We start from the raw sequence: 27,548 nt of genomic DNA, 5'->3' as shown, positions 1-27,548 counted from the left end.
GTCTGGATGTGACCCAGAAACCGAATTGCACTGACCCAATATTTTGGTTCAGCTAGCCACAGATTGTGGGGTGCAGAGGGTGGTATTTTGGGTTTAGTGGTTTTGGGGAGAGAGAGGAAAAAAAAAAAAAAAAGCTGTTGTTTTGCACTTGCATTTTTTTAACACCACCGCCGCACCCACGTTCACACAGACACATGCGGGGACCCATTTTCTAGAAGAGCGTTTCAGGCCCACTGCTGCCAAAGAAGCATAAATACCTGTGTCTTGCAAACTGTGGGCACCACAGGTTTCGGCGCCCCCGCAGGGTCCCCCGGTCTCCCACCTCACTCCCCTCCCGGCCTCTCCTCCGTGGGGCTCCGACCCCCTCCCGGGAGGCGACTGTCGCGGCCCCCAGCACCCCCACCCCCCCCCCCCCCCAACCCGGGGAGCCGGCGCGGCGGCTCGCAAGGGGTTAAGCCTCTGAGTACCGACACGTTGAGGGGGAGTAGCCGGGACCGAGCAGCAAAAACATCATAGCACATTCCTGGGTAGTCCTCAGCTGCCAGCATCTGATTAAAACCATATCTCTCGCTGTGAGTGGCTAACTAATCTGAAGGCGAGAGTACAACCGAATATTTAACCGGGCCCCCGGACCCAGCCAGGCTACCAGCAGCAGCCATCGGATCATGCACGGAGCGGCACGGATCTAGCCCGTAAGTAGCTTTGCGAGCGGGGCTCGGCTCCTGCAAAGCCTCCGGGGGAAGCGGGGGGGGGGGGGGGGAGCGGAGGTTGGTAGAACGGACTTGTCACCGGGAGGGGGGGGGTGCTCTTCCCCGAGGAGCTGACAGCGTGTGCCTGCGGTGGGGGCTAACAAAGCGGGGCTGCTGCAGGTTCCGCCGGGCCGTGGCTCCGCCGGACTCGGCCGCTCGCATCTCCCCGCAGCCGCGGGCAGACAGCGGCGGCGGGGCCGCGTTCCACCGCACGAAGCCGGCGAGGTGGCGGCGGCGGCGCTGGTCGGGAGCCCGGCAGCGGCTGGGGCGGCCCCGGCCCCGCAGAAGGGGAGCAGGGCTGCGGGGAGCGTGTCCCGGCTGAGACGGGATGGAAGCTGCCGGCGTCCCGCTCCGGCAGGGCCGCGGGGAGCTTGAGCACAGAGCAAAATAAATGTGCGTTTTCATTTTTGTGTGTGGAGAGGGGGAAATTAAAGAAAAAAAAAGTATATAAACACTACATTTCACATAAATAACTGATATGAAAGAATCTCTGTAGTAGCAGTGAGGAGGAAAGGGTTGGGATGCTGTGAAGCAGGGATGGGCTTTTGTTTTGTTTTCTTGGACAGAGCATCCTTGCTGGGTACCCCTCTGTCTGCTGGTGAATCTCAGGATGCTAATGTGTCTGTGGTAAATGGGTAGTTAAAGATGTCCAGGATTTTCTGGAATGAGTCTTCCACCTTGTCAGAGAAACTGACTTCTCAGCTGGTGAGACTTAAAGTCTAATGATCATCACATGATGACACTTATGTTGGAGTAGGGCCTGAGCTCTTAGCAGTAAGATAAATGCAGGTGTTGTCAATACAGCTGGCCTTTTCTATATCAGATCTCCTATCACTCAGATACACTGAGGTTAGTTACTTCAGCACTTACTAGGAAAGCATGCAAAGCCAGTGGTAAGGTAGGATTAACTTGAATGTATTTTTTTTTTGTGGGGTGGGGGAGAGAAACTGCTTTAATCTCCTCTTAGTGAAGGTAGCTTGCCTTAAAATGCTACAGGTTTTTTTCCTCATAAGTCTTCTGTAACTTCTATAAGCAAAGCTGCACAAAATGAAGCAAATCTGAGAGCGTGTAAGCTTAGATTTGCTCACTGTATGCTAAGGAATAGGCATAACTACGCTTAGGGATGAGAACACCTGTGTAGCAGGCAAAATAGAGGTTTGGATTCAATTGGAGAAAAGTAGTTATGAAGTTACATATTCTATCTGGTGATGAAGAGTTATAAGGCACTGGTAAATTGAAAATATTGTCCTTTTGTCTGATAGTGACCTGTTAGGCAGTTACAATGCTAGCAGGCCTTCAGATCAGCTTCCAGTCAGACCTTCCAGGAGATGGGTGAGGCAGCAGGTGGCTAATTGGAGAGGTGAATCAGAATCCAAAGAAAATCTTTTCTGTTGAGAAGGGGGATTGTCTGAGGGAGTTATCCATCATGTCTGTTCAAAGAATCACTGCAGTTGCATCCAGCGTAATGGTTCTTGAGGTATATATAATCAGGTTTCCAAAAACCTCTGAATGGTCTGAGGACATTGTCAAGTCTAAAGCAGAAATTTCTATTAATAGTAACTCACCAGAGTTTGCTTTTGGAGGAGGAGAACGGAGTTGTAGACATAAGGAGGCTGTTAATGCTAAATGAATGTCAGGTGAACCATCAGAACAGGGGTTCAGGGTAAAATGGAGTGAATACCAGGTACTCCAAGTCTTAAATAAAGGAAGAGATGGTTCTTTTAAGGGCAATCTAAGAGGGTCTTGTGTGTTTGTCGCAGCAGACAGGAGAACAGTGAGTGCTACTCTAATAGTCCTGTGACTTATGATACTTCTCATCTCTTGTGCTCTTACTTCAAACAAAGCTATTAGCTGAGCACCAGAGGTTGGAAGGATGGGCCAAATGCCAGAGACTCTGCATGTTTCCTTTTGTGAAGGTAGAGATGGTTATTCGCTCTAACATGTGCCTTCTGCTATGCTTCTAAGTATCTCTCTACCTCTGCAGTACACAACCCACTTTCTCATTGAGAAGAGTCTTGCTTGTCAAAGTGCCTGCATAACCCTATTATTGGACACTGCAGACCACTAGCTGCTGTGGATATACTTCTTGCCTTTACTTCACAAGCAGCTATGGAAAGAAGCACTCTAAACAGGTGAATATAATATACACAAAGGGCGGCAAAAGAAGTTCTTAGTTTTTTGCCTCTGTGGGAAAGCAAATCAATGTACCTAGTGACAAGGAAGGGGGAATCAAGGGCTGATGTCTGGACAGGATGTTTAGGATAAAAAACATAGCTTGAGGTATGAAGTAAACAAAAGAGCATAATATACTGTAGTCACTGAATATTGCTGTGGAAACTAAGATTTTTCTCTCCCATTGATGTTCTTCTCTCCTGGTGAACTTTATACTTCTAGGACATTTGTGACCTGCTGGGTTAACCCAGTTCTTGGGAACGTTTGTGGACTTTATTCAGCAAGACTAGCAATATGTGAGCACTACAGAAGCATGAATTTGCTTGGACAATGAAGCAATAAATTCCATATCCAGAGAAAGCCAGCTTGCTCTGGAAACAGTACCGATGGTGCAAATCCTGCTTGCTGGCTAGATTCTGTCAAAAGAAATTAAGAGATAGCATGGAGGTAACTTGTAGTCTGCAAGGATTTTAGAGAAAAATCTAGATCTTGTCTGTAAAATAAAGGATTATTAGTAGAATCAAGACTCTGCCTTGTGGGTAGGGGAGGAGGAATGCTAAGAGGTCTCAATAAACTTCTGCTCTGAAACACAGGCAGGAGCCACTACTCCTCTACCTTAGCACGGGCTCCACAGAAATACAACTTTGGGTTGTATTAGAAGGATCAAATAGAATAAGGTGTCTATGTACCATAAGTGACAAAACAAACTGACTTTAGAAAACTGGTTTTGAGGCTGTATCTGGGTTCAAGGGTCTCAGGGTTATAAAGAAGCTGGCTGAAGCATAGTGGCAGGCCTAGTCAATAGACAAGAGGTACCAGTTCCAACAGGATTAGCTTGTTTATACAAGCTGGGCAGCTGAGTGCTGAACAAAGCATCTTTTCCCATCTAACTCTTGTCAGTCCTGGTGGTAGGGGACATAGACCATTTCAGTTCCACCCCCCTCCTGAAAGGATGTGCCTTGCATATGCTACGGAGTGCTTGAGGATGAAGCGTCCTGGATGAAATGTCCTGCAGACCTTTACTCACAGCTACCTGTGGGATTTCTTTTTCTTATAAACTTCTAATAAAGCTTCATACCTGGTGCATGTCACCTTAAATCTCAAAGCTTGGATGTTACAGGTCCAGTTAAGGACAGGCTATTGGCCTTGGAGCCGAATTTCCTGCTGCTTTGTTAGTTCATGTTGCATCCTTAAGCAATAAGATGAGAGGTGAAATACTTGATGAGGATTATCTCTTGAACAGAACAAGCAGGTCTGAGAGACAGGATAATAGACCTTTACCTTGGCAGTCAGGAGGCTTCCTGACAATTTCAACTAGGAAATGTCTCCTCCAGCAAAGTGTACTCAACTCTTAATGCTCATACATTACACAACAGCAAGTCTCCTCCTATAGAACTCTCATACCCTTGCCCTATGGCTAAAACGCCTATGGATGTTATTTTCTTCCTAGGAAGGGATGAGACAAGTTGCGAACACTAGGGATGCAGTGTTCATATTGCAATGTCTGTGTCTACCTTACAAACATCACTTGTGCTCTCTCAGAACAGGGTGACTTCTGCTTTAAGGGGGGTACTATATGAGTAAGAACTAGGGGGTACTATATGAGTAAGAACTAGGGGGTACTATATGAGTAAGAACTAGGGGGTACTATATGAGTAAGAACGAGTTTTGTAGTAGCTTGAATAGCAGATCTATTTGCAAACAGCTGTTAACCTGGCTGATGGGGCTTAAACTCTAGAGCAGGACTGAAGGCTGACACTTGTCCTTGCATGCCTCTGATGGTTGGGGGCATCTGCATAACATGATATCAAGACCATCATACAGATAGAATCTTAGACAGCCTCATCAGGATTACTTTAGACTCTGGATTTAGGAGCAATAATGTAAACTTGCTCTAATGTACATCACAAACATGTGTAACTACAATTACCAATAGGGAAACTTCCTGCAGAGTCATTTGTGAAACTTTACTAGTTGTTTAGTAGGATAGCTAATGAAGGAGCTGTAGCGTAGCTCTGAAATTCCTGGTTAATCCTCTTTTACTCTGGTATAGATCTCTCTGTACCACCTCTTTAGATGTGTGTCTGTCTTAGTTATTCATTGCCTTTCTTGTTGTATATACGAGGGAGAGCTGGGGCCCTTGGTAATGACTAATCTTGAAGGCAAGAGTAATCCTTGCATTAAGCAGTATGCTTCACAATACCTGAGGACTGAAATAGCTATAGAAGAGCCTGCCCTCATAAGGTGCAAACAGAATTTTCATCTGTCTTCTAATAACACATCATGAATGTAACTTGTATCTGTTACAAGAGACTGTATGGAGTGACTCTTGTGACAATGGCTGCTACAACAGTTTATGTCAAGGAGTGGCACAGTAGCTGGGGGCTAGGTAGAGGGTTTTTCAAATACTGCTGAAATTATTGTGTAAGGATAGGGTTTTGGCTGCTCATGGGATCATCAGACTGGGTAAGCAAACTACAGTACTTGACACTGTGGCCATGACTACATCACTTTAGGTTGGGTGAACACAAGAATAATACAGCAAAATCCTGTTGCTCATAGAGATACATTTGTGAACAGGTACAGAGCACTTACAGTTCAGCACAGGCTATACAGAACATATGCAATATCTCTCAGTACAGCTTGCACACACCCAAACTGTAAAGAGGGATAACTCTGCCAGCACTGGACAGTTAACAGCATGCAGCTGAAATAACCTATGATAACAGCTTCAATATGTGTCAAGCTCCTTCTCTGAGCAAGGGGGTGAAAAGCATGATTATTGGAAAGAGTCCTTCACTACGCTAACTACCAAGAGGATCAGAAACAGTCCTTCTAGGCAGGAGGGTGTTAGGACTACAGTTGGAAATGAAGTGTTTGAGCTGTTGTCTAGTTCAGAATAGTTTGCATCTGAGTAAACACTAGCTGCCTTGATTAACAACTGCTTTGCTTCCATATTGCTTGGTATATGCAGTGAGTGTCAATAAGTAGTATTGACAGAAGATCACTGTAGGCACACTGCTTGGGATTCCTCATCCTGTGAGAAGGCAGTTGACACTTTCCTGAGCAATTGCTGGAACAGACAACTGAACTCTGCTCAGGGGCCACTAACTTATGAGGCTGCAGCACTGGAAGGTGGGTAGAGTGATACAGAGGGGTGGCCTCTTAGTATGCTGCAAAGGATGCTGTGTTTCTGAAAGACTGATAAGAAGAAAGTTCTTTTAGATAATCGAAGTATGTAAACTAATAATAAGCCTGTACTACCACCTGAATAGCTATCAGGAAAGAGCATACGGGGATATCTGTCAATCTCTTTCTAAAAGAAGAATCTGGAATTCAGATGCCGGTATTACTAGTACTAGGAGTGAAGGCGTTTCTTAATCTAAGAAGTGAACTAATAGGTTGGAATGCTAGATGCTGAACCGATGTTGGAAAGGTTGCTACCAAGACTTGTTGCAAAATGCTGTGTTATTCCTGGAACAAATCATAATTTGAGATGGACCAGCTAGGTGTCTGGACTTTACCATTGGATGCTGAAGTTCCTGGCTGAAGAATAACTATCAAACACACTATGACAATGCTGTCTCCCTTCAGCTTGAGATGTCATCTTCAGGGAACCAGATAGCACTAGCTCATGAAAAACATTTCACTTTCTTCCGTTAAAGTAAACAGAGGGCAATACTTCTTAGTCAGGTACAGCTTGTGTAAACTGGTCATGACTTTTCCTGAGCCCTCTGTTCTAATATTCCTGCAACAGCTGTATTTATTTCCATGGCAAGTGGAAGAAAAATTCAAAATAGAGCTAGTGTGGTAGCTGGGTTGAAAAGTAACTAATTATCTCATCAGAAGTTATGTGTTCAAAAGCATAGTACAATAGGAAAAAGGTACTGTTCCAATTGCACCATGTGAACGGAGTGACCTGTTCAGTTCCAGCTGTTAACTTAGTGATGTTCACTTGGCTGTGATTCAGGTGTGCAGAAAACACTTTCGGGAACTTAGTTTGAATTTCTACATTCTTGCTAAAAACCAAACAGCTCAGAGGAGACTGCACTGATATGATGAGAACAGACTGTTCTGTTCAACTGACGAAATAGCAGTTGGCAAACTGACTGAAATGGTAAGACTTCTGTGTAGCTTCACAGGCATGATCCAGCACCAGCAACGGTACCTGCCAACATCTGTATCTGACATGACTAATGGGAGTACTAAGATCTTCATCTGCTTTGCCACTGATAACTAGGGGAAGGTAGTAGCGTGAAGGAGGTATTCCCTGATGTGTCCATTACCACACTTTTGTCCCACTAAGTAGATGAATGTCACCCTTCCCTGTTTCTCATTACTGGTTGTAATGATCAAAATGCCTGGACTATGTGCCATATCCTGCAATATGTAAGTATGGTTGTAGTTTATTCCTAAAGGGTATTCCTCTTGTCAGAGGAAGCCCTTGGCATAAGTCTGCCTTAATACCTCACAAACTATTGAACCATTTCTTAGGTGAGAGGTCAGAACATCAAACAGTGTGTAAAGCAAGTTGCATGAAAGAAGTTCCCTAAAGTAAAATCCTGTTAGTCTGGAAATATTCTGACTAACAGGCCATGGCTTAACTGAGGCCATGATACTAATCAAATGATTTCTTAACCATAAATCATGTTTCCAACTACCTACAGCCTAAACAAGACAGTTAAACAGGTTCTTTGAACTAAGGTTGAAAACACTGGTCTTGGTTTCTCTGCTATCAAGGAATCGCAAAAGAAACTGAGTGGTGGGGGCATCACACACAGAATCACACAATGGTTTGGGCTGGAAGGGACCTTAAAGATCATCTAGTTCCAACCCCTCTGCCATGGGCAGGGACACCTCCCATTAGACCAGGCTGCTAATCTAGACTTTACTGATTGAGGGAATGACAGATAGCTTCACTTGTCAGGCAAGGCAGTTCAATGTCCTTTTCAGTTGTCTCTCTTACAAGACTAAACACAAGGGCTTGGGTTAGACTTAGCAGTATAGGAGCTTGTATTCAGTCATCTTTCTAGCAAATAATGCTGCTCTTGCATTCTACACATGGCATAAACCAGAGGGGAACAGTTCCCAATCTGCCTATGAACTCTCTTCCACCACTTGTCTTCAAGCAGGTACTTGTTATTTACGTGTGAACAATACATAGGAGGTTTAACCTATGTGTAGGTAAAGCTACTATCTTTCAGGTACATTAGTTACTGGCTGTGTTACTTCCTAACAGACTAATTCAACTGTTTTAATAGAGGAAACAAACTAATGGTAGTGTTTGGATCAGAACAAGCAACTGGAATTTTCCATCTAAATCATAGTAATCTTGTGTCATGTTACAGAAGGTTTATTCAATTTGAACTCTTAGACACTGTCAGATGCTAGAGCAATGGGTGTTCTAGTAACGAAACAAAATACTTAAGATGATATTTTATTTGACTCCTCAGCATGAATGACCCTGTTTAAAAGGCAAAGGTCTGAACAGCACATTCATGTGTTTCTGATTTATTAATGCACACCTAGTGCTTCTCAAGGCTACTTAGGGCACTACCATTGCAGTAGGAACTAGGCAGAAAATGTGATAGTCAGTTATGCATACGAGGATTTGTTAAGATGCAAATGTCAGTCAGTTACACAAGGGCGCACACAAGTGCACTATTATACTTCTAATGTGGGTGGAATGCCGCTAGTCAAGATAGTTCATTATTAGTAAATGTACATGGCTTTACAGCTCTGACACTTGCTAGTCATTGTATGTATCGCTGTTAGCCTTTTGTCTATTTCCTCAGACTGCAAAACTGAAGTCTTCAGTTCACTCAGGTGGACAGCCTGTTACCAGCCTTTTGAACACAGCTCTCTGTCAGGAACTTGATGGCTAGAGGTATTTCTAAGGATACACTGTGCAGGTCCTGATCCAACTTTCTAATCGGAAGAACTTGGCAAACTCTTTAAGAAGGCACATGTGAGGGAACAACCTGCCTTGGAAGCATGGTCAGCACTTGAACTACTGCTGTGCTTCCGGTTACTACTTCATCCTAACAGGCTATATTGCACTTGGCAGTAAAAGCTTCTCTTGTCCTCTCCTGGCCTCTCAGATTATAATTTGAGGTTAATATTTACAAGCAATAACTCTAAGCTGAATCACGCACTTGCAGTATCAAGGGACAAAGAAGGTGCACAGGCTGTGAAAAGGACAGAGTATTAGACTGCTAAGCAGATGTTTAGTTTATCTGCCTCGCCTTTGACTCTTTCAATGTCCCTAAACTCTTCTCAGACAAGTTTTCATCAACAAAGGCAATTCTCTTTGTCTGCTGAGGGGAAGAAGCCTGCCTGTTGGGTGGGGATTAGTGTCTGGTATTTAAATCCCATGACAGGCCACAGCCATAACGGAGATTCTCAATCCCCTGTGCACAGGACAAAAACATAACCATTAAGGGTAGCTACCATGTTGCCACCCGTTGCTGAAATATGGGATAATTGTGAAAGCATCTCTTAAGGGAAACAGTGTTGCTCAACAAAACTGTTTGGCATGTGCTTCAAGTCTTGCTGAGAAACAGGTATTTCAAGGATGACTTGTCACTAACAACAGCTCTCCTTGTAGGCAGTACAGAGAAGACACCAAAAGCATGGTATGCCCAAAGTCTTAAGACCGACTTTCCCAGGGCAGATGTGTGGAAATGAAGTACAATGCTTGAAAGGAGAGCTGCCTGACTTGAGACAGTAGGTAACTGCTCGTACTTCAAGGCCTGTGTGTTGAGGGCCTGAAATGGCCTTTCCCTAAGGAGTGATCAGCACTCGCTCTTCACAGGATAGTCTCTATGCGAAAGAAGGAAGACACTATTAGTGGTCTCTTAACTAGCCCTTTCTGGAGTAAATTGAAAAGAGGGTGAGCAAAATATGGCCTTTATCTACTGACACAGGCAAGAGTTGGGGTGCTTCTCACAGGGTAGCAACATCCATAAATCTGCAGTCTAAGACTTTTGAAATAGTGCTTTTAGCATAGGAGTTAAAATGAGACATTCAATTGCATAGCTAGTAATTAGGTTGTGGCAATAGCAATTGACTTATCTACGTGGAGAAGATCCAAAAGTCATCACTTAACGGTCTGCTGACATAGTTGCTGTGGGAATGATCTTGTTCTTCACTATGCCAGTATAACTGACAGCATGGCTGTCCTTGCATAAAAGCACATGCATCTCCAACCTTGCCACACTGCTGGCTGGCTCGTTTCAGATGAACTTGGAATTCAAGTGTAATTCAATTCTAGTCTCTTGTTGCCTTACTCCTGCAGGCTGGGTAAGCAAATACTAAGGGACTGAGTACTGTGACAGGAAGCCTCTGAGCAAGACCTACAAAGAGAAGATTTTAATTTAATTCTAGTTACTTGCATGTAGAGCACACCAGCACTTGCCATTAAGGTAAGCTGAATTTAAGTGTGACAAAGCATATCATCCAAATTTAGTTGTGGCTGAGACTCTCGTACCGCAAGCAGGCTGGATTACTGCTAGTTCAAGCTACATAATGTTGCTCCTCATCCCAGTGAAATTTTAAGGTAAAGCCTGAGGCAACCTTATGCTAGTCTTGTGGCTTAACTAAGATGTCAAGAAGTAATTATTTAAAGTATGAATATGTATTAAGGCAGCCCTTGTCTATCTTTGCATTCTTAATTTTTTTTCTCTTGCTCCTGAGGTATGATTCTCCAAGACGCTGAGTTCTCCAAAGGTCTGATAAAAAAAACTGCCATGTATTGTGAACTCCCACCAGATGAGATGAGCTGTGACAGTCCTCAGATAGGAGAGTAAACTTGCCAGAAAGCCCTCACTAACGTTTACTTGCATTGCTAATGCTGAGAATGTGCTTCTCCACAGTAACCCAGGGACTATTTGCAAGGGTTCAGCCAGACTTGTGTGTATCCCTGCCCATCTTCCTCCACCTTGAGGTTTTGTGCTGTCTGGCTGTATGCAAATAAGTGGTCTGGCTTCCACAGGATGGAGGCAGATGGCAATAATGGATGCATGACTAGAGTTTAAAGATGGCAACTGCTCATCTGGATTGCTACCACTTTACAGTTGCCAAAATAAGGTCTTGCTTGTGCATATTTACTCCTCCCTAGGTTATTTGCTTGTTATTGCCTCTTTGCTTCAGAATGAGACACTTACTGTGGTTGTATAACAGCAGAGCTGGGTGTAGCTTTACCAATTAAATTGGGGAAGCAGAATCACGGACAGGCAGGACTTAGTGCCTTGGGGATGTTATTTCTTCTTCCAGCATGGAGCTGGGCAGAATGTCCTAAAGCTATGACTCAGCTCCTAGAGAGCAAATCTTAGCTCTGTTTTCTCCAGGCCTTTTCCTTCTGTTCTCTAAATAGTAACCTTCCAGATGTGGGTGGGTGGTTAACTAATGATTCAGCCTTAACTCTCTTTCCTTCCTCTCTGTTTCTTAAGGCCTTGATAAATCTAGGGAGAGGCTCATCATGCTGAAGTCTAAAGACTATCTCCATCCAAAAGTATACCAGCAGGCAAGCTAGTTTAGTTTTAGAGGAGAATTCAGCTGTCTTTGTTTTACCTGTTTAACGTGTGTGATATTATTTTTATTTTTTTTAATTGGCATGCTCCTTTTTAGTACTGGTGCAAGTAGCCTGCAAAGTCCCTGTTGACTGTAATAGCTTTTCTTTTTGCTTCTTTGTCTGAATGGGCACACAAGTCAGTCTTCAGGTGATAACACTTCCTAAATAACCATGGCCTGCTATATCAACTCTTCCTCTAACATCTGTTTCTACTCAGAATCACTTGAAGTTTTCACAGCGACACCTTTGTTCCCTTGCATCAGGTGTTCCCTAGCTGTGGCCACATAGTTTGCTTACAGAGCAGAATGGGTATAGCTGCCAGAGATCTTTCCCATATGAGCATTTTTATCTCTGATTTACTTGAGCAATGCTAAATGCAATTCACAAACCACCTAGTAAGCAGCTAGATCTAACTTTGCATATATTAACAGCTAGGTCCCTGAAGGCATCCCTCCTGGCTAAATGGAAATGGAGATTAAATTCTCTCTTAAAGTCCTAGGATCTTGTGTTCTTTCTAGGTTAGGAAGCAGTTAAGCATTGACATCCATTACTCTATAAGTGACAAGCTGGATGAATCAGTCTGTAGCTATTGATTTAGTAATGAATTGAGGGAAGAGGGGGAAGGCAGGAGTGAGAGCAGAACCTTGAAAGTAATTCCCAAGTAGTGGATAAAGCATTAGGTGTAACTAAGGCAAACGAGGAATAGGCTATTGAGAATTACAAACTTCTAATGCTAGAGGCTATGTAATGCTTCAGCACTTGTTTCTGGGTACATAGTATGTCTCAAATGTGTGCTGGATAAAACGGGTGGCTTGGTCTGTGGCTCCTTGCCTGGATATAGGGGAAATTACTAGTAGAGGTTAACCCAGCTACTTAATCATCTAAACAATCTCTTGGCTTCATTTGTCACCCTAAAATTGAAGGCACTAACTGAAGCTGCTGCAATACCCCAGACAGAAGATTCATGGAATAGTTTCTGTAGCAGAAGTGAATGTCCAGTCCTTTCTGGCTGGGTATAGGTGACCTTCAGAACTCCATAAAGACAATATGAGTCCCTCTGTTTGGTAAGAGTGAATCAATGCTTTGGTTGTGTAGTAACAAAACATGGTGACTACAGACTATTTTTCTAATGTATGTTATATCTCAGAAGCAAAAAGGTCTCAGGGCATAAAGTTAAGTCATACTAGTTCATAGTTGCTGTTAACTTGCAGGGGTTTCTTTTTGAAAAACATGAGCTTGCTTGATTACTGTTAAGAGCGTGGGGTTTTGGGCTTTGTTTTGTTGTGTTTTCCTGGAACAGACTGTCTGCAGCCTAAGGAATTTATTTGCTTTTACCTGTTGGGTGGTATAACCTCAGACTTCTGCCAGTTATAGACACAAGAATAAGATCTAGTGGCCTCTTTTGGGTGTTCTGGTGTCATCTTCATGGGTGTTTGGAAGACATCTTTGCAAACATTTCTTGCATTCTCCCCTATCCTACTACAAAGATGCAGCTGGCAGTGCTGAAGGAGAATATAGCAAAATATCGGAGGTTCTATAAATAGCTTTAAAGGGTAAAAAGCTAAAGGTTGACAGATTAAAACGGGGTGATGCAAGTACAGCCTGTGGATGTAGGTCAGTGTGATCTACTGATTAGGTATTACCAAGGTGAGAGTTCATCACCTAGCGGACATAACTTGATACTCTGTGTAGTCTGAGATGAACAGACAGTGAGTCAGACTTTCTACATGATCACCACTAAAACTTTCAGGCCTTAGAGGGCTTCAGCATTCAGACGAACGAAACTGGACTAACAGGTCTAATAAGAATATTTATTCTTCAGGGTAAAATATCATATCTGCCTACTTACTGTTATTTGAATTTTTAAAACCTACAGCAAGCAGAGCTGACCACCATCTCATCATGTCTACTGAAGCTGAAACTACTGCTATCAACACCCAGCCTGAGCAACAGGCTCCAGCAAAAGCACAACCTTCCAAGAAGGAAAAAAAGAAAGGTAAGAAATTCTTAACTCTTGAACACTTCCCTTAGTTAGTGCCCTTAATCTTTTGCACTTTCTTAGTACTAAGGTCACTCACAGCATAGTTAAAATAACTCTGATGTTTCAAGCTGGCTGAACGAGTGAGTAAAAAAAATAAATCTAACTAGAGGTAGGCTTTTTTCTAGCTTTAAGTTCTAAAGCTCTCAGTTCCACTTGTTAAGTGACTCATTTGCTAAGCCTGACAAGTCCCCAAAAGTCCAGAGAAGTTAAAGCCTGATGAAGAGATGACCAGACCCAGGACCGTCCTGGTTGCTGGCAGTCTGAACCTGAACTTGCTTCCTCCCCTAACTCAGAGAGGAAGTGATGTGCTTGACACAGGTACAGATTCTAGTCCAAAGAAGCTAGAGAACCCATTTCATGAGAATTATTGTAGATCAGATAATAAACTTCTTTTTTTATGGATTAAGTCATGAAAGTATAATTACCTTCTACACAAATACATACCTAGGTATGTGCTCAGAGCATGTTTAGCATGCAGAGAAGAAAACCAAGCAGCCCTAAGAAGTAGTGAGAACAGCAGAAACAGCAAATACAGCTAAAATCCCAAGTGATTGCTGGGATGGGGTACCAGGACTTGTTGTAGAAATTATGGTGCTGATAGAAAGTTCTAGCACAGAACTGGGAGATTCTTGCACACCAAGAAGAGAGCTGACTGCACCAGAACTAAGGGCTAACATCTGAAGGGCTTATTGAACATCCTGTATGGCCATGGAAAGTACTATTTCTGCTTGGTGTTTTTGCCTAGTACTTATGCGCACTTGTATGTTGCCCATAAATATTTCAATCTTTTATGTGGCAAACAATTTTGTGAAGTCCCCAGATATTAAGCACTGGGCAACACTCTCCGAACGGAGGACAAATTCTGCAAGAGCAGTGTGACCTTAAAGGAGTGACTATCTTGCAGTGCACACAGTACTGGAAAGACTAAGGGTTGTTAGTCAGCTATACTCAAGGGACAGTTTTTTAGTATGGACTTATATGGTATATTTTTTTTAAAAGATCTCAAAGCCATGACATAAACATTTCTCTCTCAAAAAAGCACAACCTTTTCTCTGTTTCCAGGGCCAGAAAAGACAGATGAATCTCTCTTGGCTAGATTCAAAGGTGATGGTGTAAAATACAAAGGTAAACTGATTGGCATTGATGATGTCCCAGAGGCAAGAGGAGACAAAATGAGTCAGGATTCAATGATGAAGCTGAAGGTAAGGGCTTGAGCTGCTATGTAAGGAACAACTGGGTGCCGTTTAGAAAGTAGATCAGTAGTCACTTTGGCACAACGTCAAATACTGCTTAATGGTAACATAGTAATAACAGTAATATCCATCTAGGATGGTGCTGTTATTACTTCTAAAGCAGTTCAAAGGGCAGTGTTTCTCTAATAGCTTGGGAATACGTTCCTTTGGGTCTCTTGTAGGCATCCAGTAGGGATGATAATAGTATGAACTTGATCACAATAGTGACATTGGGGTTTGGAGGGGGAAGGGGGAACTCTGTGCAATTTAACACTGAAATCAAAGTTCAAGGTGGCATCCTGTGGTAACAGTGACACCAAGAGATAGGCCAAAGAATAACTGAGACCTTGTAGCAGCAAAGATGATTTCTTCTGGAGTGCAGGACACTCATATATAGCTTCAATCAGGCCAGGAAAACTGGTAAAGATGCTGCTATTGCAGCAGTTTTTTGAACTAAGATCAAAAGTTTTAAAGCTCCAAAACATTTACAGAGGAAAGACAATCTAGTTTTGAGGTATTGCTTCAAAGCTAGTCAGGCATATGTTCCAAGAGGAATGCTGCTCTAACTGTACAGTTGCATAGGAATAACTAGATGAGCACTAGTACAGTTACAGCCATAGGCTTAAGAGGAACGTAAGGAAACAAATTAAAGCTCAATCTAACAGATGTCTCATCAATACTCTTGACATTCACCTTCTTCAGGGAATGGCCGTGGCAGCCCGTTCCCAGGGTCAACACAAACAGAAGATCTGGGTGAACATCTCCCTCTCTGGCATCAAGATAATAGATGAGAAAACTGGGGTAAGTAAGATATGACTTAATCGCTTAATGTGATTCTTAAAGCAAGTGAGGTGCTTGGAAGTTAGACCAATCTGAACTAGATTCATTAGTGGCATTGCACACACACCTCCACCCCTCCCACATATAAAAATTGGCTTCTGAAATGGGTTGTAATGCTGAAGCCTCCTGCCAGAAAGATAGCTACATCCTATTGCGGTTAGTCAAAGGCTGATAAGTCTGAGTCTTGAACTGAAGCCTTCTAACAGTCTCAATGATTCTAACTACAGAGAAGAGCTGCTATCCTGTCTCCAGCAATTTAAACCAATAGGGTGTTGTTTCTTTTTTTCCCAATTCTAGGTCATAGAGCATGAGCATCCAGTAAATAAAATCTCCTTTATTGCTCGTGATGTAACAGACAACCGTGCCTTTGGCTATATTTGTGGGGGAGAAGGCCAGCACCAATTTTTTGCCATAAAAACAGCACAACAGGTATGGATCAGGCACCCTTTTCCACTTGCTATGAGTAATGCTGTTGTATAAACACTTAGCATGTGACAAGGATGTAGTGTTTTGCTGGTAGTCTTATATTCTTGAGTTGAATAGCCAGAGCTTCACGCAGCATTAACAGGAATGATGTTAGAACTCTGCTAGTCTAGTTCTGGTGATGCTTTGTCTTGTGCAGCAGTGAAAACAGACTTATTCAATTGCAATAGTGTTTCTGGGGCCAGTGAATGGCAGGTCTGGTCCTCCTAGAGTTACTTCTGGGACGAATTCTGATCCTTCTGTGATAAGTTTCCCCATGCAGAAATCCTATCCGCAGGGTTTGTCTCTGAAGAGAATACGTACATAAGCAACATTGGAAACAAGCTACTTGGAACTATTGCAGAGTATTATGCAGCTTTCTAAATTCCCTGAACTTAAGTTAGATACTTATAATTTATTAGCTTGTCTTATAATGTCTTTTAATAGTCACTATGACTTGACAAGCCAACATTTCAAAGGTAGTAACTTCTTCATACACATCCCTGTCTGCCCTCATGGAGAACCTGTGGGCAGTTTCAGACGCGCTAGAGGCGGGACTGAGGGGCTCCTTGTTGGAGCACACTACTACTGTAGTAGCAGCTGTAACACCCTCTCCTAAGCCTGGTTTATTAGTTTATCGGGGTCCTGAGTTGTATTGGCTTCAGTGGAATCACAGGTTAAGTACAAAAGCCTTCAGTGTGTGCTCTGGAGTTGAGCCTGTTCTCTCAGAGCTTTTCACCATAGGATGCTGCTTGCCAGCCTGTGAACTTAGCCAAGTTGTAGACAAGTCTTGACTTGCTGACAGTTGTTTTTAACACAAACTTGTCTGAAAAGCTGAAAAGTAAGGTCTTCTGCAGCTCTAGACTGTTGCAGCTATACTGTGTGTCGAAATTGATAACTCTTGAAATGGCTTTTCCTGCAGTTGCATGTTTAAAACCCTTGGTTAGGAGGATGATGCTCAGACGTAAACAGTGAGATCTGTTCAACAGATTATCTGCTTGAGAAAAAGCTAGTGGCTGAACAGAGGGACTTGGTCCTACTCTAGACACTGACACAGCTCTACGTGCCTCAAGTAAGGGTTCCAAATCAGTACAGCTGAACCTGCCACCATGTCAGCATCCACTCAAACATTCTCATTAATGAGTGTGCAGGGAGTCCTGTGCCTTTCTAATTCATGTGAAATTTTCATCCTGATACAGATGCCAGCTTTAAGTGGTATCTGTTCTGCACATTTGAGGTGATGATCATCTTATGTTATGCCTGCCTCACTGATTTACTATTTGCATCCAGTTTAAAATAAATGTAGTATTAGCTACAGAAGCTTTCTCCAGGTTCAGTGTTGGCATTGGTAGAAAACAGATGGATGCAAAATGTTTTTCCTCTCATGAGACTACCACAGAGCTTAGATAAACTTTGCACTTTTGGGGAAACTTGATTAGGACTTGCCATGCACTTAGGAAATACTGCACTACAAGCTTTTTAGCAAAAACATAGCAGGCTTAGCACAAATACAGCCACATTCTCCATGGTATTAACAACAGTTCCAAGCTGGTTTTGCCCCATTACCCCTGTATTCTGCACAAGCTCTGTTGTGTTGGAGACTAGACAGTCCTTTAAACTCTTGCTTTTCCTGTTGTCTCAACCTTACTGTTCACCATTTAGGGAATTTTGTCTTGCTGCTCCCTGGACTTCTACTGAAGCAAGCTGCGAAGTACTATATGGCCTAAAATCTGCATTCTTTTTCAGGCTGAGCCTCTAGTTGTTGATCTTAAGGACCTATTCCAACTAATATATAATATGAAGAAGAAGGAAGAAGACGACAAGAAAAAAGTGAGTAAGACTACCGAAACTGCATCAGTCTGCTTAGAAATAAAGCTTGCTTCAGCTTTGGCTTGGCTTTTGGGCTCATGTAAGACTTGATACTGAGGTCTGTCTAAATCCAGGATCACTTGAAGCTATCAGCTGGTAGTTGAAACAGCAGTTTGATTGCCTCCTAGATCTGGTACGCTCTCCAAAGTGAGAGCCTTTGGATATTCTGCATGATGACTAGGTACTAAAAGCCTTGTTTTCTTCTTTAGAGTGAAGAAGCAAGTAAGACTGAGGTAAGTCGCTCCAACTGAGCCTCACTTGATTAGGCATGCTGCTGCAACACAACTAGTTTTGAATTTGTTTACACTGCCAGCATTACGGAGGCAATGTAAGATCCCAATTACATTGAAATGGGATTAAAATGGGCCTACAGAGCTAGTACTGAGTAGTGATCTCCCTCATACTTAAGTCCTTCCACCACTTGCTCTTTGAAGCCTGCAAGTCCCTTGCTTAAGGCAAGTTCTGATATTCTGATTATTGCTGACACTGTTATCCATCTATTACAGAATGGTAGCAAAGCACTACCTGCTGATAAAGCTGACAAAATGAAACTGGTAGGTTAAATTTTGGAACTTTATGCTGATGTCATAAAGCAGTTCATAACTGACTGTCTCCCCGTTGTGTGGAAAATGCAGTATTTATAGGTGTGTTTACAATATATTTGCATAATACTTGATTCTTGCTCTTACAAGAATTCTAACAGATACCAATTCCTTCAATGTTTCTGTCTTCAAGGGAGCTGACCAAATGGACTTGTTTGGGGATATGTCAACTCCTCCTGATATGAGCAGTCCCACAGTAAGTACAGTCTAGACTAGCTGTTATGGTTCTTGCTTTGAGACCAAACTTAGTCCTAGCAATAAGATCTGTTTTTACTCTGTTAGTCCTGGTTTCTGGTTTCACTGGGCCATCTGTCTAGCTACTGTTGTACTAGTGTCTTAGGGATGTAATAGTAACTTCTTACTAACTAGAGTAGCTAGTGTCATTCTTACCCAACAGATTTCACTGCAGACTGCATGACAGAGATAATCCTATATTGTTAGTCATAGAGTGTTTTGGGGTGGAAGGAACCTTGAAAACATCTAGTTCCAAATCCCTGACATGGGCAGGGACACCTCCCACTAGACCAGAGTGCTTAGAGCCCTGCCCAACCTGGTCTTGAACACTTCCAGGGATGGGGCATCCACAATTTCCCTGGGCAACTTGTTCCAGTGCCTCACCACCCTCACAGTAAAGAATTCCTTCCTAATATCTAATCTAAATCTACCCTCTTTCAGTTTAAAAACATTACCCCTTGTCCTATCGCTACAATCCCTGATAAAGAGTCCCTCCCCATCTTTCCTGTAGGCTCTGTAGTTACTGGAAGGCTTCTACCAGGTTTCCCTGGAGCCTTCTCTTCTCTTTATGCTAAATAACCCCAGCTATCTCAGCCTGTCCTCACAGGGGAGGTGCTCCAGCCCCCAATCATCTTTGTGTCCCTCCTCTGGAACTACTCAAGCAGGTCTGTGTCTTTCTTATGCTGGAGGCCACAGAGCTGAACACAGTACTCCAGGTGGGGTCTCAAGAGTTGCTGTTGTTTAACCCCAGCCAGCAAGTAGAACCTGCAGCCACTTGCTCACCTTCCCCCTCTTCCCCCACTAAAAATGGGGGGAGGGAGGGTGGGGGGGGGAAAGGAAGGAAAGGGAGGAAAAAAACCCCTCGTGTGTTGAGATAAATACAGGTTAATAGAAACAATAACAGAAAAGGAAAAATAACAACACCAGGTCACTCTCACTGCCTGGTGAATTGGCACTGTCTGAAGCAATGATGGTGGATTCCTGCCCCTTGGCTAACCCCCACTTATATATTGAGCATAACATCTATGGTATGGAATATTTCATTGGCCATTGCATCATTCTGTCTGTTCATCTATGGAAAGCTGAAAAAAGTCCTTGAATAGTGTAACTATCACTTAGCAACAACTAAAAACAATAGGTATTATTGATGTTCCTTTGACAGCAATTACTAGAAAGAAAATTAACTCTTTCCCATCTGACATGAGGACAGGAGAGGGGGAAAATCACCTCATTCAACCTGCTGGCCACATTTCTCTGAATGCAGCCCAGGATGCGATCTGCTTTCTGGGCCGTGAGTGCATATTGCTGGCTGATATTCAGTTTTCCATCCACCAACACCCCCAGGTGCTTAGCCACATGGCTGCTTTCAATCCACTTGTTGGTCAGCCTGTGTCCACGTTTGGAATTGCCCTGACTCAGGTGCAAGATCTTACACTTGGCCTTGTTGAATTTCATGAGGTATGCATGGGCCCCCTCTCTAGTCAGATGTCTTAGAAATGTGTGCTAGCAGTACATGCCTCTGCTGCTATGAGAACTATTACAGAAACTCTGCTAAAGACCTTTAAAGCTGAAGCTTGTTTTATGGGGAAGTGAATCCTTAAGTAAGTCCCTCAGAGTGGACTCCTGGCCGTTCTAGATGAGTAGCCCTAGCTCAAGATGTGGCGCAACTCCACAAAACTCTGCATAAACTGTGCCATAGCTCAGTATGATCCCAAAAATCCTACTGGTTTATTCTGGCACTGTAAGCCACCATCAGCCAAGATAAAACTGGTGCTGTCAATCTAGCTAGTGACCAAGTGTTACCCTTCTACTGCCTGCTTGTTGGAGAGATGGCATGTTAACATCTTCCACTGGCAAATAGCTCTCCAGTCTTGCTCCTAAGCTGAGACTACAGCTTGAAGTCACGCTAAGGCAGTGTGATTTCACAACTTGTCAAAACAAAGGACTGGAACTGAAACAGGGGTTCTTGACTGAAGTGAAAGCCTAGGTGTAATTAGTGCTTCATGACTCTGCAGTCTCTAGGCTATAGAACAAGCACCTGATATTTAACTTAAGGGATCTTAAAACAGGTGCTTTTAGCATTGAGTTCTGAAACTAAGTAGCTGTTATTTGACCACAGCTGTAATGCGTGCTTTAATTACCTATGAGATGAAGCTCTGGTGCAACTTCACTGTGATGCTGAATACTTATTTGTATAATGTATTGGATACTAGGATCTCTCCTTTTGCAACTGTTTTTCTAGAGCTTGTGTACTATGCAGCGAGTCCTACATAAAACTAACTTTATTTTTCTTTCTGAACAAATAGGAAGCTAAAGAGATTCTGTTAGTGGATCTAAATTCTGAAATTGAGACAAAACAGGCTTTTACAAAAGAGGATCTCTTCTCGAATGGCATCACAACTTCTCTTCCACAACCAAAGCCACAGCCACCCCTCTTGCCTGAGAGTTCTCTCTCTACCAATCTCAGCTTCTTTCCTACACCTAATCCAGACCCTTTCAGTGATGACCCTTTCACACAGCCCGACAAATCTGCACCAACATCATTTGATTCTCTAAAATCTGCTGATCAGAAGAAGGAAAGTCTGAGTACCTTGACACCAGTGGGTAATGGTGCTCCAAACAATGATGTCGACTACTTTGGTAAACAGTTTGACCAGATTTCTAACAGAACTGGCAAACGAGAAGCACTAACAAGCCAGTGGCCACTTGAGAGTAAGTCACCTGCAACAGGAACTCCAAATGGGGTACCAGAAAAAGAACAGAATGGCTTTCTTAAAGCCCCATCAAACCTGTTTGCGGAAGGTCCTTCCACAGGAGTACCTCTGCAGAACGGAGTAAAGCTGGATTCTGAAAGCAATGTCCAGCTAATGTCACATGAGTCTATAACAATTAGCCCACCACCACAAAGTACGAAGCCAGGAAGAGGAAGGAGGTCTGTCAAGGTGAACAATGTTCAAGTAATTAGTGGTGTTATGCATGCTCTTATTTAGGGAAGCTGAGTAAAGGAAGGTTTTCTTTCTTCATACTGTGTAAATGGCTAAACAGCTTGCAACACATGTACTTCTCTACCTGCCATGCTCACCCTAACCTCTCTGCAGCCATGGTAAATTCTAATATTTGTGAATGCTTCATAGTAGCTATGGTGACTAAATTATATGCTCTCTTCTTTAATGCTGCCATACTTCTGTAAAGAGCTGGTAAGTATGCTGCTACATCATATATTGACACTTGATAGAATGCCAGAAGCTGTTATGATAGTAATGAAGTACTAGGACTTGCTTGCAGAAATCTATGTAGTTTCTCCGTACGTGCTACTGAGGTCAATCTCAATGACTTGCCTGATTAGACACGGGATGTCTTGGGGTCAGCTGCATTTGTCTTGCACTCAAACGATGCAAAACTCTTGCTAACCTTGCCAAAACTCCAGGGGTCGCTGCAGGCCGAGGAGGAACGTTGTTTAGCGGGGTGGGGGACAGAGGGGAGGTCATTATGACAGCAAATAATTCAGTGACTTTAAGTCTTATTCTTCTGCTGTTGACTTGTGACTGCTATATATGATACCTACTTAATGCCATGCATCTCTGTAAGCCTGAAAAAAATGGTGAAGTTTGACACTCTCATACTTGGTCTCTAAAGGATACATCAAAGCTCCCTGCTCTGCTGTAGCTGAAATAAAAGCTTATAGCTCTGGAGTTAGGGAGTCTTGATCATGCTAGCATGTGTTCTGCCATGCCATCTCACAAAGCTTTTTTTTTTTTTTCTCTCTCTAGACTTCATCGAATGACTTATTTAGCTCAGACTTCTTTGTGCCGACTACAGAGTCCCTTAGTTTGACCTCAGTGGCACAGACAGGACCTCTGCCAACTAGGGCACTGGATCTCTTCAAAACAAATCCTACCACAGCACCTCCATTGGTTTGTCTAGGTTAGTTCACAAAGTGAAGGTCTTGCTCTAGTCTAAGATATCTGCTAACATCAAAACAGGTGTTTGATTTTCTTTTACTTCATGCCCTTTAATTCATGTGCTGTTTGCCCTAAACTATTAAGCTCTGTGAATAGAGGCCTAAACTCTGCTTCCTTAACTAGAACAGGGTTTCTTGCTTAAAGTTTCTTGCTTAAACTTTGACAGCAGATTGCTCCTTTGGGTACACAAGGTTCAAGTGAGCCAAGCACAACTTGGAGGGCTAGGGTAACACTGCTGCAGTCTTAATAATCATTTACACAGAAATGACTGTATCGCAAATAAATCTGTCACTTCTGTGCTAGGACTATGTTCCTCCTCTTATATTAACCTCCATTCTGTTCTTCCAGGATTGAAATGGAGCAATGCAAAAAATGATAACCCCCTTTTATCCCATTCACCTACCCCCACACACCAAATGACTTGATTTTTGAGTGTAAATAAACAGATGTTTGCAAACAGTACATGAAAAATGTTTTGCTGGTACCCTAAGTGGAATTGATACACTCTTGCTTAAGGTCTTCCTTCAGACCACTGAAGTGCTGTGTAATAACAATCTTCCCCCAGGTGGCTTGCCAGTAACCCCATCACCATGGAATACACAAGCACCTGCCTTCACTCAGGCTGCATCAGTCTTTCCTGGGTCTATGGTGCCTGCTCAGCCTCAAGGATTTACTCAAGCCTTTGGTAGTCATGCAGTGCCAAGCTGGAACCAGCCTGCATCTTTTAGTCCAGCAGCCACTCAGTCCTCTGGTCTCTGGGCACAGCCAGCACAAGTTTCATCTAGTTCATGGGCACAGCCATCCGGTGCTGCAAATCCTTTCCAGAGTAGTGTGTTCCCATCTTCAACACTACCAGCTCAGACACCATCTGTACTGTCCTCTGTGTCAACAACAACTAGCCCACCTCAGCCACCACCTAGAGCTGCGCCTCAGAAGGAGCTATCCAAGAAAGAAAGTGATGCTTTTATTGCCCTGGATCCACTTGGTGATAAAGAGATGAAGGATGTCAAGGAAATGTTCAAAGACTTCCAGCTGACAAAGCCACCTGCAGTACCAGCAAGGAGAGGAGAGCAGCAAAGCCTTTCAGGTGCTTCTGGAGCTTTCAGCAATTATTTTAGTAGTAAAGTAGGCATTCCTCAAGATAGTACAGATCATGATGACACAGAAGTTAGTAAGCTGTCTGCCAAAATGACTGGGAAAATCTCTTTTCTTTTTTTTTTTTTCTTCTGCTTGGATAGCTGCTCAGGGATTGGGATGGCTGATCACTACTCTTCTGGTAGAACTAAGTTAGATTTAATAGTTACTGAAACAGAGGGTTGAAGGACTGTCTCCCATAATAATGTTACAGAATTGATCGATGTCAGTGGCCAAACACTGACACCTAGTGCCTAAACTAGTTGACTAGAATGAGGTAAATGAGGCCTGTACAATGTTAGAAGTCCTATCTAGCTTAAGTGTAGTGAGCGACAGGCAGGAGATAAAATTTTGAGGTCACTCAAAATTAATTCCATGTGTGGGTTTGTTGTGTGTCTAATTAGGTGAGCTTGGGCTTTAGCTTTTGGTTGCTATACAGGGAGACCTGAGTACTGCTATAATCACTTAACAGCTTTACTTTCTTTTCCTTAGAACCACCAAAGCCTGCTCCCCGACAAAGTGTGCTGCCAGCTGATGGCCTGTTTGAAAGTCAAGCTAAAACAGACCTTTTCACTGTCTCATCTGTAAGTAGTAAAAAAAATAAAAAATAAAATCCCCCTCATCCCCGCAAAAATACAAACCCAAAAAACCCAACTTTTCTTTCCTCTTAACAAGAGAGATGCCTGTGTTTGAGCATTGGCTTAGTTCTGGCTTTAGAGGCTGTGGAACAAAACTTCTTACGTGTCTGAGGCTGGTATTTAAACTAACAGAGCATTTCTTGTAAGACAGCTAACTAAGTGTGATTCCATTTGACCGGGGTCCATAACCAGTTCCTGAAGCTGCAAGCCCTAGCAGGAAGTTCCTCAGTATTGGGAGCTTCTACAAAAGACTGTAAAAAATAATGTAGCTGGGGAAGCCTTCCACTTTGATTGTGCTTACCTTTCTGTGGAGTAGACTGAGCAGTGTGGACTGTGCAGCTCTTGCTGAACAAATGGGACGCTCCCATGTTCAGTACCCCCCAGGGGAGGAAGTAGCTTAACCACATCACTCCATTTGGGATGTAGCACTTGAAGCCCTTGGTGGAAACTCTGGATCAATTCCAGAATGCTGACTTCAGATATCTAGCATTTGGCTGAAACAGATCTCATCATGACTATGCTGGCTTAGCTCCAAATGAGCGTGTAGTAAGCACACACGGCTTTTCTGAAAGATACCTTGCCTCAGACTAGGATAACTGCTGACACTGCTTTAGAGCCCTTTTCTCATGTTAAAGCAGTGCAGTTGATGTGTATTTAGTAGGGACTCTGCAGTATTCTTTCCAGAAGGTGTTTGCGACAAGAACTAGCCGATACAACCATGCAGAGTAAACCTGGTGAAACCTGGAAATCCACTAAGAGCCTATGATCTCTCTTTCCATAGAAGGAATCTCAGAAACCACCTTCTGGTCCTTCTGGTGACCCTTTTGGTAATCCATTTGCATAGATCAGGTAAGTATTTCACTAATAAGATGCCTACTTTATTCTCAAAATTGATTCTGAAAACCTTTGGTAAAGAGCTGGCTAAAAACTACACTACCTTAATCTAAAGCTCCTCTGAAGTATGGCGAACAGTTCTGCTGGGGTACCTCTACTCAGACATGTACATAGCTGCATTCTGGCTAAGCCTAGCCAGATTCACTTTCTTAGAAATAAAGATTTGATTCTTCCATTGACTTAAGTGTCAAGCCCACAAGAGATCTAGATTTTCTTTCTTTGAGGAAAGTTAATGAGTAAATATGTAGTGCAAAACTCAGAGGGGCTGACTAATTTCCTCTAGGTAGCTCTTTAGGAGAGTGTTAGCACACAATGCCCCATACAGCTTTCTGAAGTTTAATCCCCTAAATAATTGTGGGTATGTACTCTGGGTGAACTGGAGTAAAAACAGAATAGGGGCTTTTATGAGAGCTTTTGTTACTAGAAACTAATGTAACCCAAACTCTCACACCATTTACTAGAGAACATGAACTGTCAAACTAGCAAATCTATTCCCCTGTCACACCTCTAAGTCTTCCCCTGAAATACTGTCTGGCTTCTAACAGAAGACAAATGTTGCTATTTATTGCTTTAGTTTTGTTCTTAGTGACTGTAAGCTAGTTTAAGCAATAAAACTACATCTTATAGCGAACCTAACACCAAGTCCTCTTCATCATACTAGGCATAACCAGAAAAGGACAAATGGAATAACTGGACCTCTTCTCACCATGATTGTTCTACATGTTTCACTTTGCTGTCTGCCACTCTTGCTGCCATTCCACGGTGTCTGTAATCTAAAGTACGTCCAGGTGGATTGAAACGCAAACCCTCAAAGAACATGCTGTGAAGACGATAATTCAGGGCAAAGAAAATGGACAGTTGGACTGGTGCTGGAGACACAAATTCAAATTTGGGGATATTAACTTTACTTTAGTTCTTTGCAGTCTTCCACAGGAGAGCTTAGCAACACTAAGTCATGCATCTTGTAAACATGGTTACCACAATCCCTCTTTCTGTAGCACTTCCTGTCCTAAAATATAGGAACTGAATGTACCTGGGGAAGGAGTGTTGCATTGATAGAAGGGAACGGAACTAGTAGTTAAGATTCCACACCTTAAACAACTCGGTCAGTTGTCTGTTGTCACAACAGCAGCCAGTTGTAAAGGTAAGTGGACACCACTCAGTTCTGATTGGTGACTGGAGGTATGACTTGGTCTCTGAGCCACAAACATGTAAACTGTATGGTGGGGGAAAGAACATCCAATACTTGTCTATTTAACTAAAGGTAAAAGTATCATTCTGCCATAAACGTGTAATAAAGGGACTAACTGTGGGGTCTGTAACAGTACTGCTGGAGTCCTGAGTACTAGGGGTCTATACTGTAGGGTCAGATAAGCTGAAACTATTGTTGCAGGACACTGAGGTAGTCATGGACACTAACTGTTGTCTTGGTGCTAATACGGCTCTTTTCAGGGAGGGAAAACTACTAGGATTACTCTTCTGTTAAGGTGGTTTGGCAGACAAATGGAACAAGCAGATAGGCTTCTTGCATATATCTCAGTGAACGTCTCTGATGTCGCTCAGTTTGAGTTGTTACATGGTGTAGCGTGGCATGTGTCCAGTATGTTAAAAAAGCAAAAAGACAATCATGGCTTCACTCCGTGCCTAGATTCCTTGTGAACAGATGCACCACCTCTGTGCCATTAATGTGAGGTAGTCCTCCATCTCTTGAAAACCATGCCTTTTCTAAAGAGCCTCTTTACTAACAGATCCTTTAAGCAGTTGGTTATAACTGACTGTAACAGCTCCATTGTTGGCCAGTGGTGATGTCTGATGTGTCAGAGGTTTTTCTGTTAATACTAAGTATAAAATTGAAATAATATTGTTAAATCAAATGCCTAAGCAGTTGCTGGAGACCTAAGAAAGTCAACTTGAATACATCCTGAGTACCAATTCAGACAGTCTTGCAATTAGTCTTGTATAGAAACCTCTCTTGCACTTTCTGTAATGCAAAAAAAAAAACCAAACTAAAAAAACTATGAATTTAAGTATTTGTCTCAAACTGGAAATGTAGAAACTTATGGATGTTACACTGTTATATAAAACTGTAGTATCTCAAGTGATGTTACCTAATGACATTAAACACAGCAACTCTTCATACCAACCAA

The 27,548-nt window shown here is 42.8% G+C and overlaps 1 protein-coding gene across 7 annotated transcripts; it reads left to right on the top strand.

Annotated features, from left to right (window-relative positions):
* Positions 1-471: 471 nt before the first annotated feature.
* DAB2 (DAB adaptor protein 2) lies at positions 472-27,548 on the top strand. Of its 7 annotated transcripts, none has more exons than XM_074569916.1 (15): positions 504-692; positions 13,370-13,489; positions 14,597-14,736; positions 15,469-15,567; positions 15,904-16,035; positions 17,815-17,898; positions 18,147-18,170; positions 18,444-18,491; positions 18,673-18,735; positions 21,080-21,715; positions 22,544-22,697; positions 23,301-23,822; positions 24,362-24,453; positions 25,289-25,356; positions 26,063-27,548. In XM_074569916.1, the coding sequence occupies exons 2-14, from the start codon at positions 13,396-13,398 to the stop codon at positions 25,349-25,351; spliced, it is 2,151 nt and encodes a 716-aa protein (XP_074426017.1). In that variant the 5' UTR covers positions 504-692; positions 13,370-13,395; the 3' UTR covers positions 25,352-25,356; positions 26,063-27,548. The 7 variants fall into 7 exon arrangements, with proteins under 7 accessions (XP_074426021.1, XP_074426023.1, XP_074426017.1 ...); XM_074569918.1 differs by lacking the exon at positions 504-692 and adding an exon at positions 1,629-1,647; XM_074569917.1 differs by lacking the exon at positions 504-692 and adding an exon at positions 2,773-2,881.

Source organism: Larus michahellis, chromosome Z (assembly GCF_964199755.1).
Source record: "Larus michahellis chromosome Z, bLarMic1.1, whole genome shotgun sequence".
Classification (NCBI taxonomy): Eukaryota; Metazoa; Chordata; class Aves; order Charadriiformes; family Laridae; genus Larus; species Larus michahellis.
Note: the sequence above shows the minus strand (reverse complement) of the source record. Positions and strands in the feature narration are given on the sequence as shown.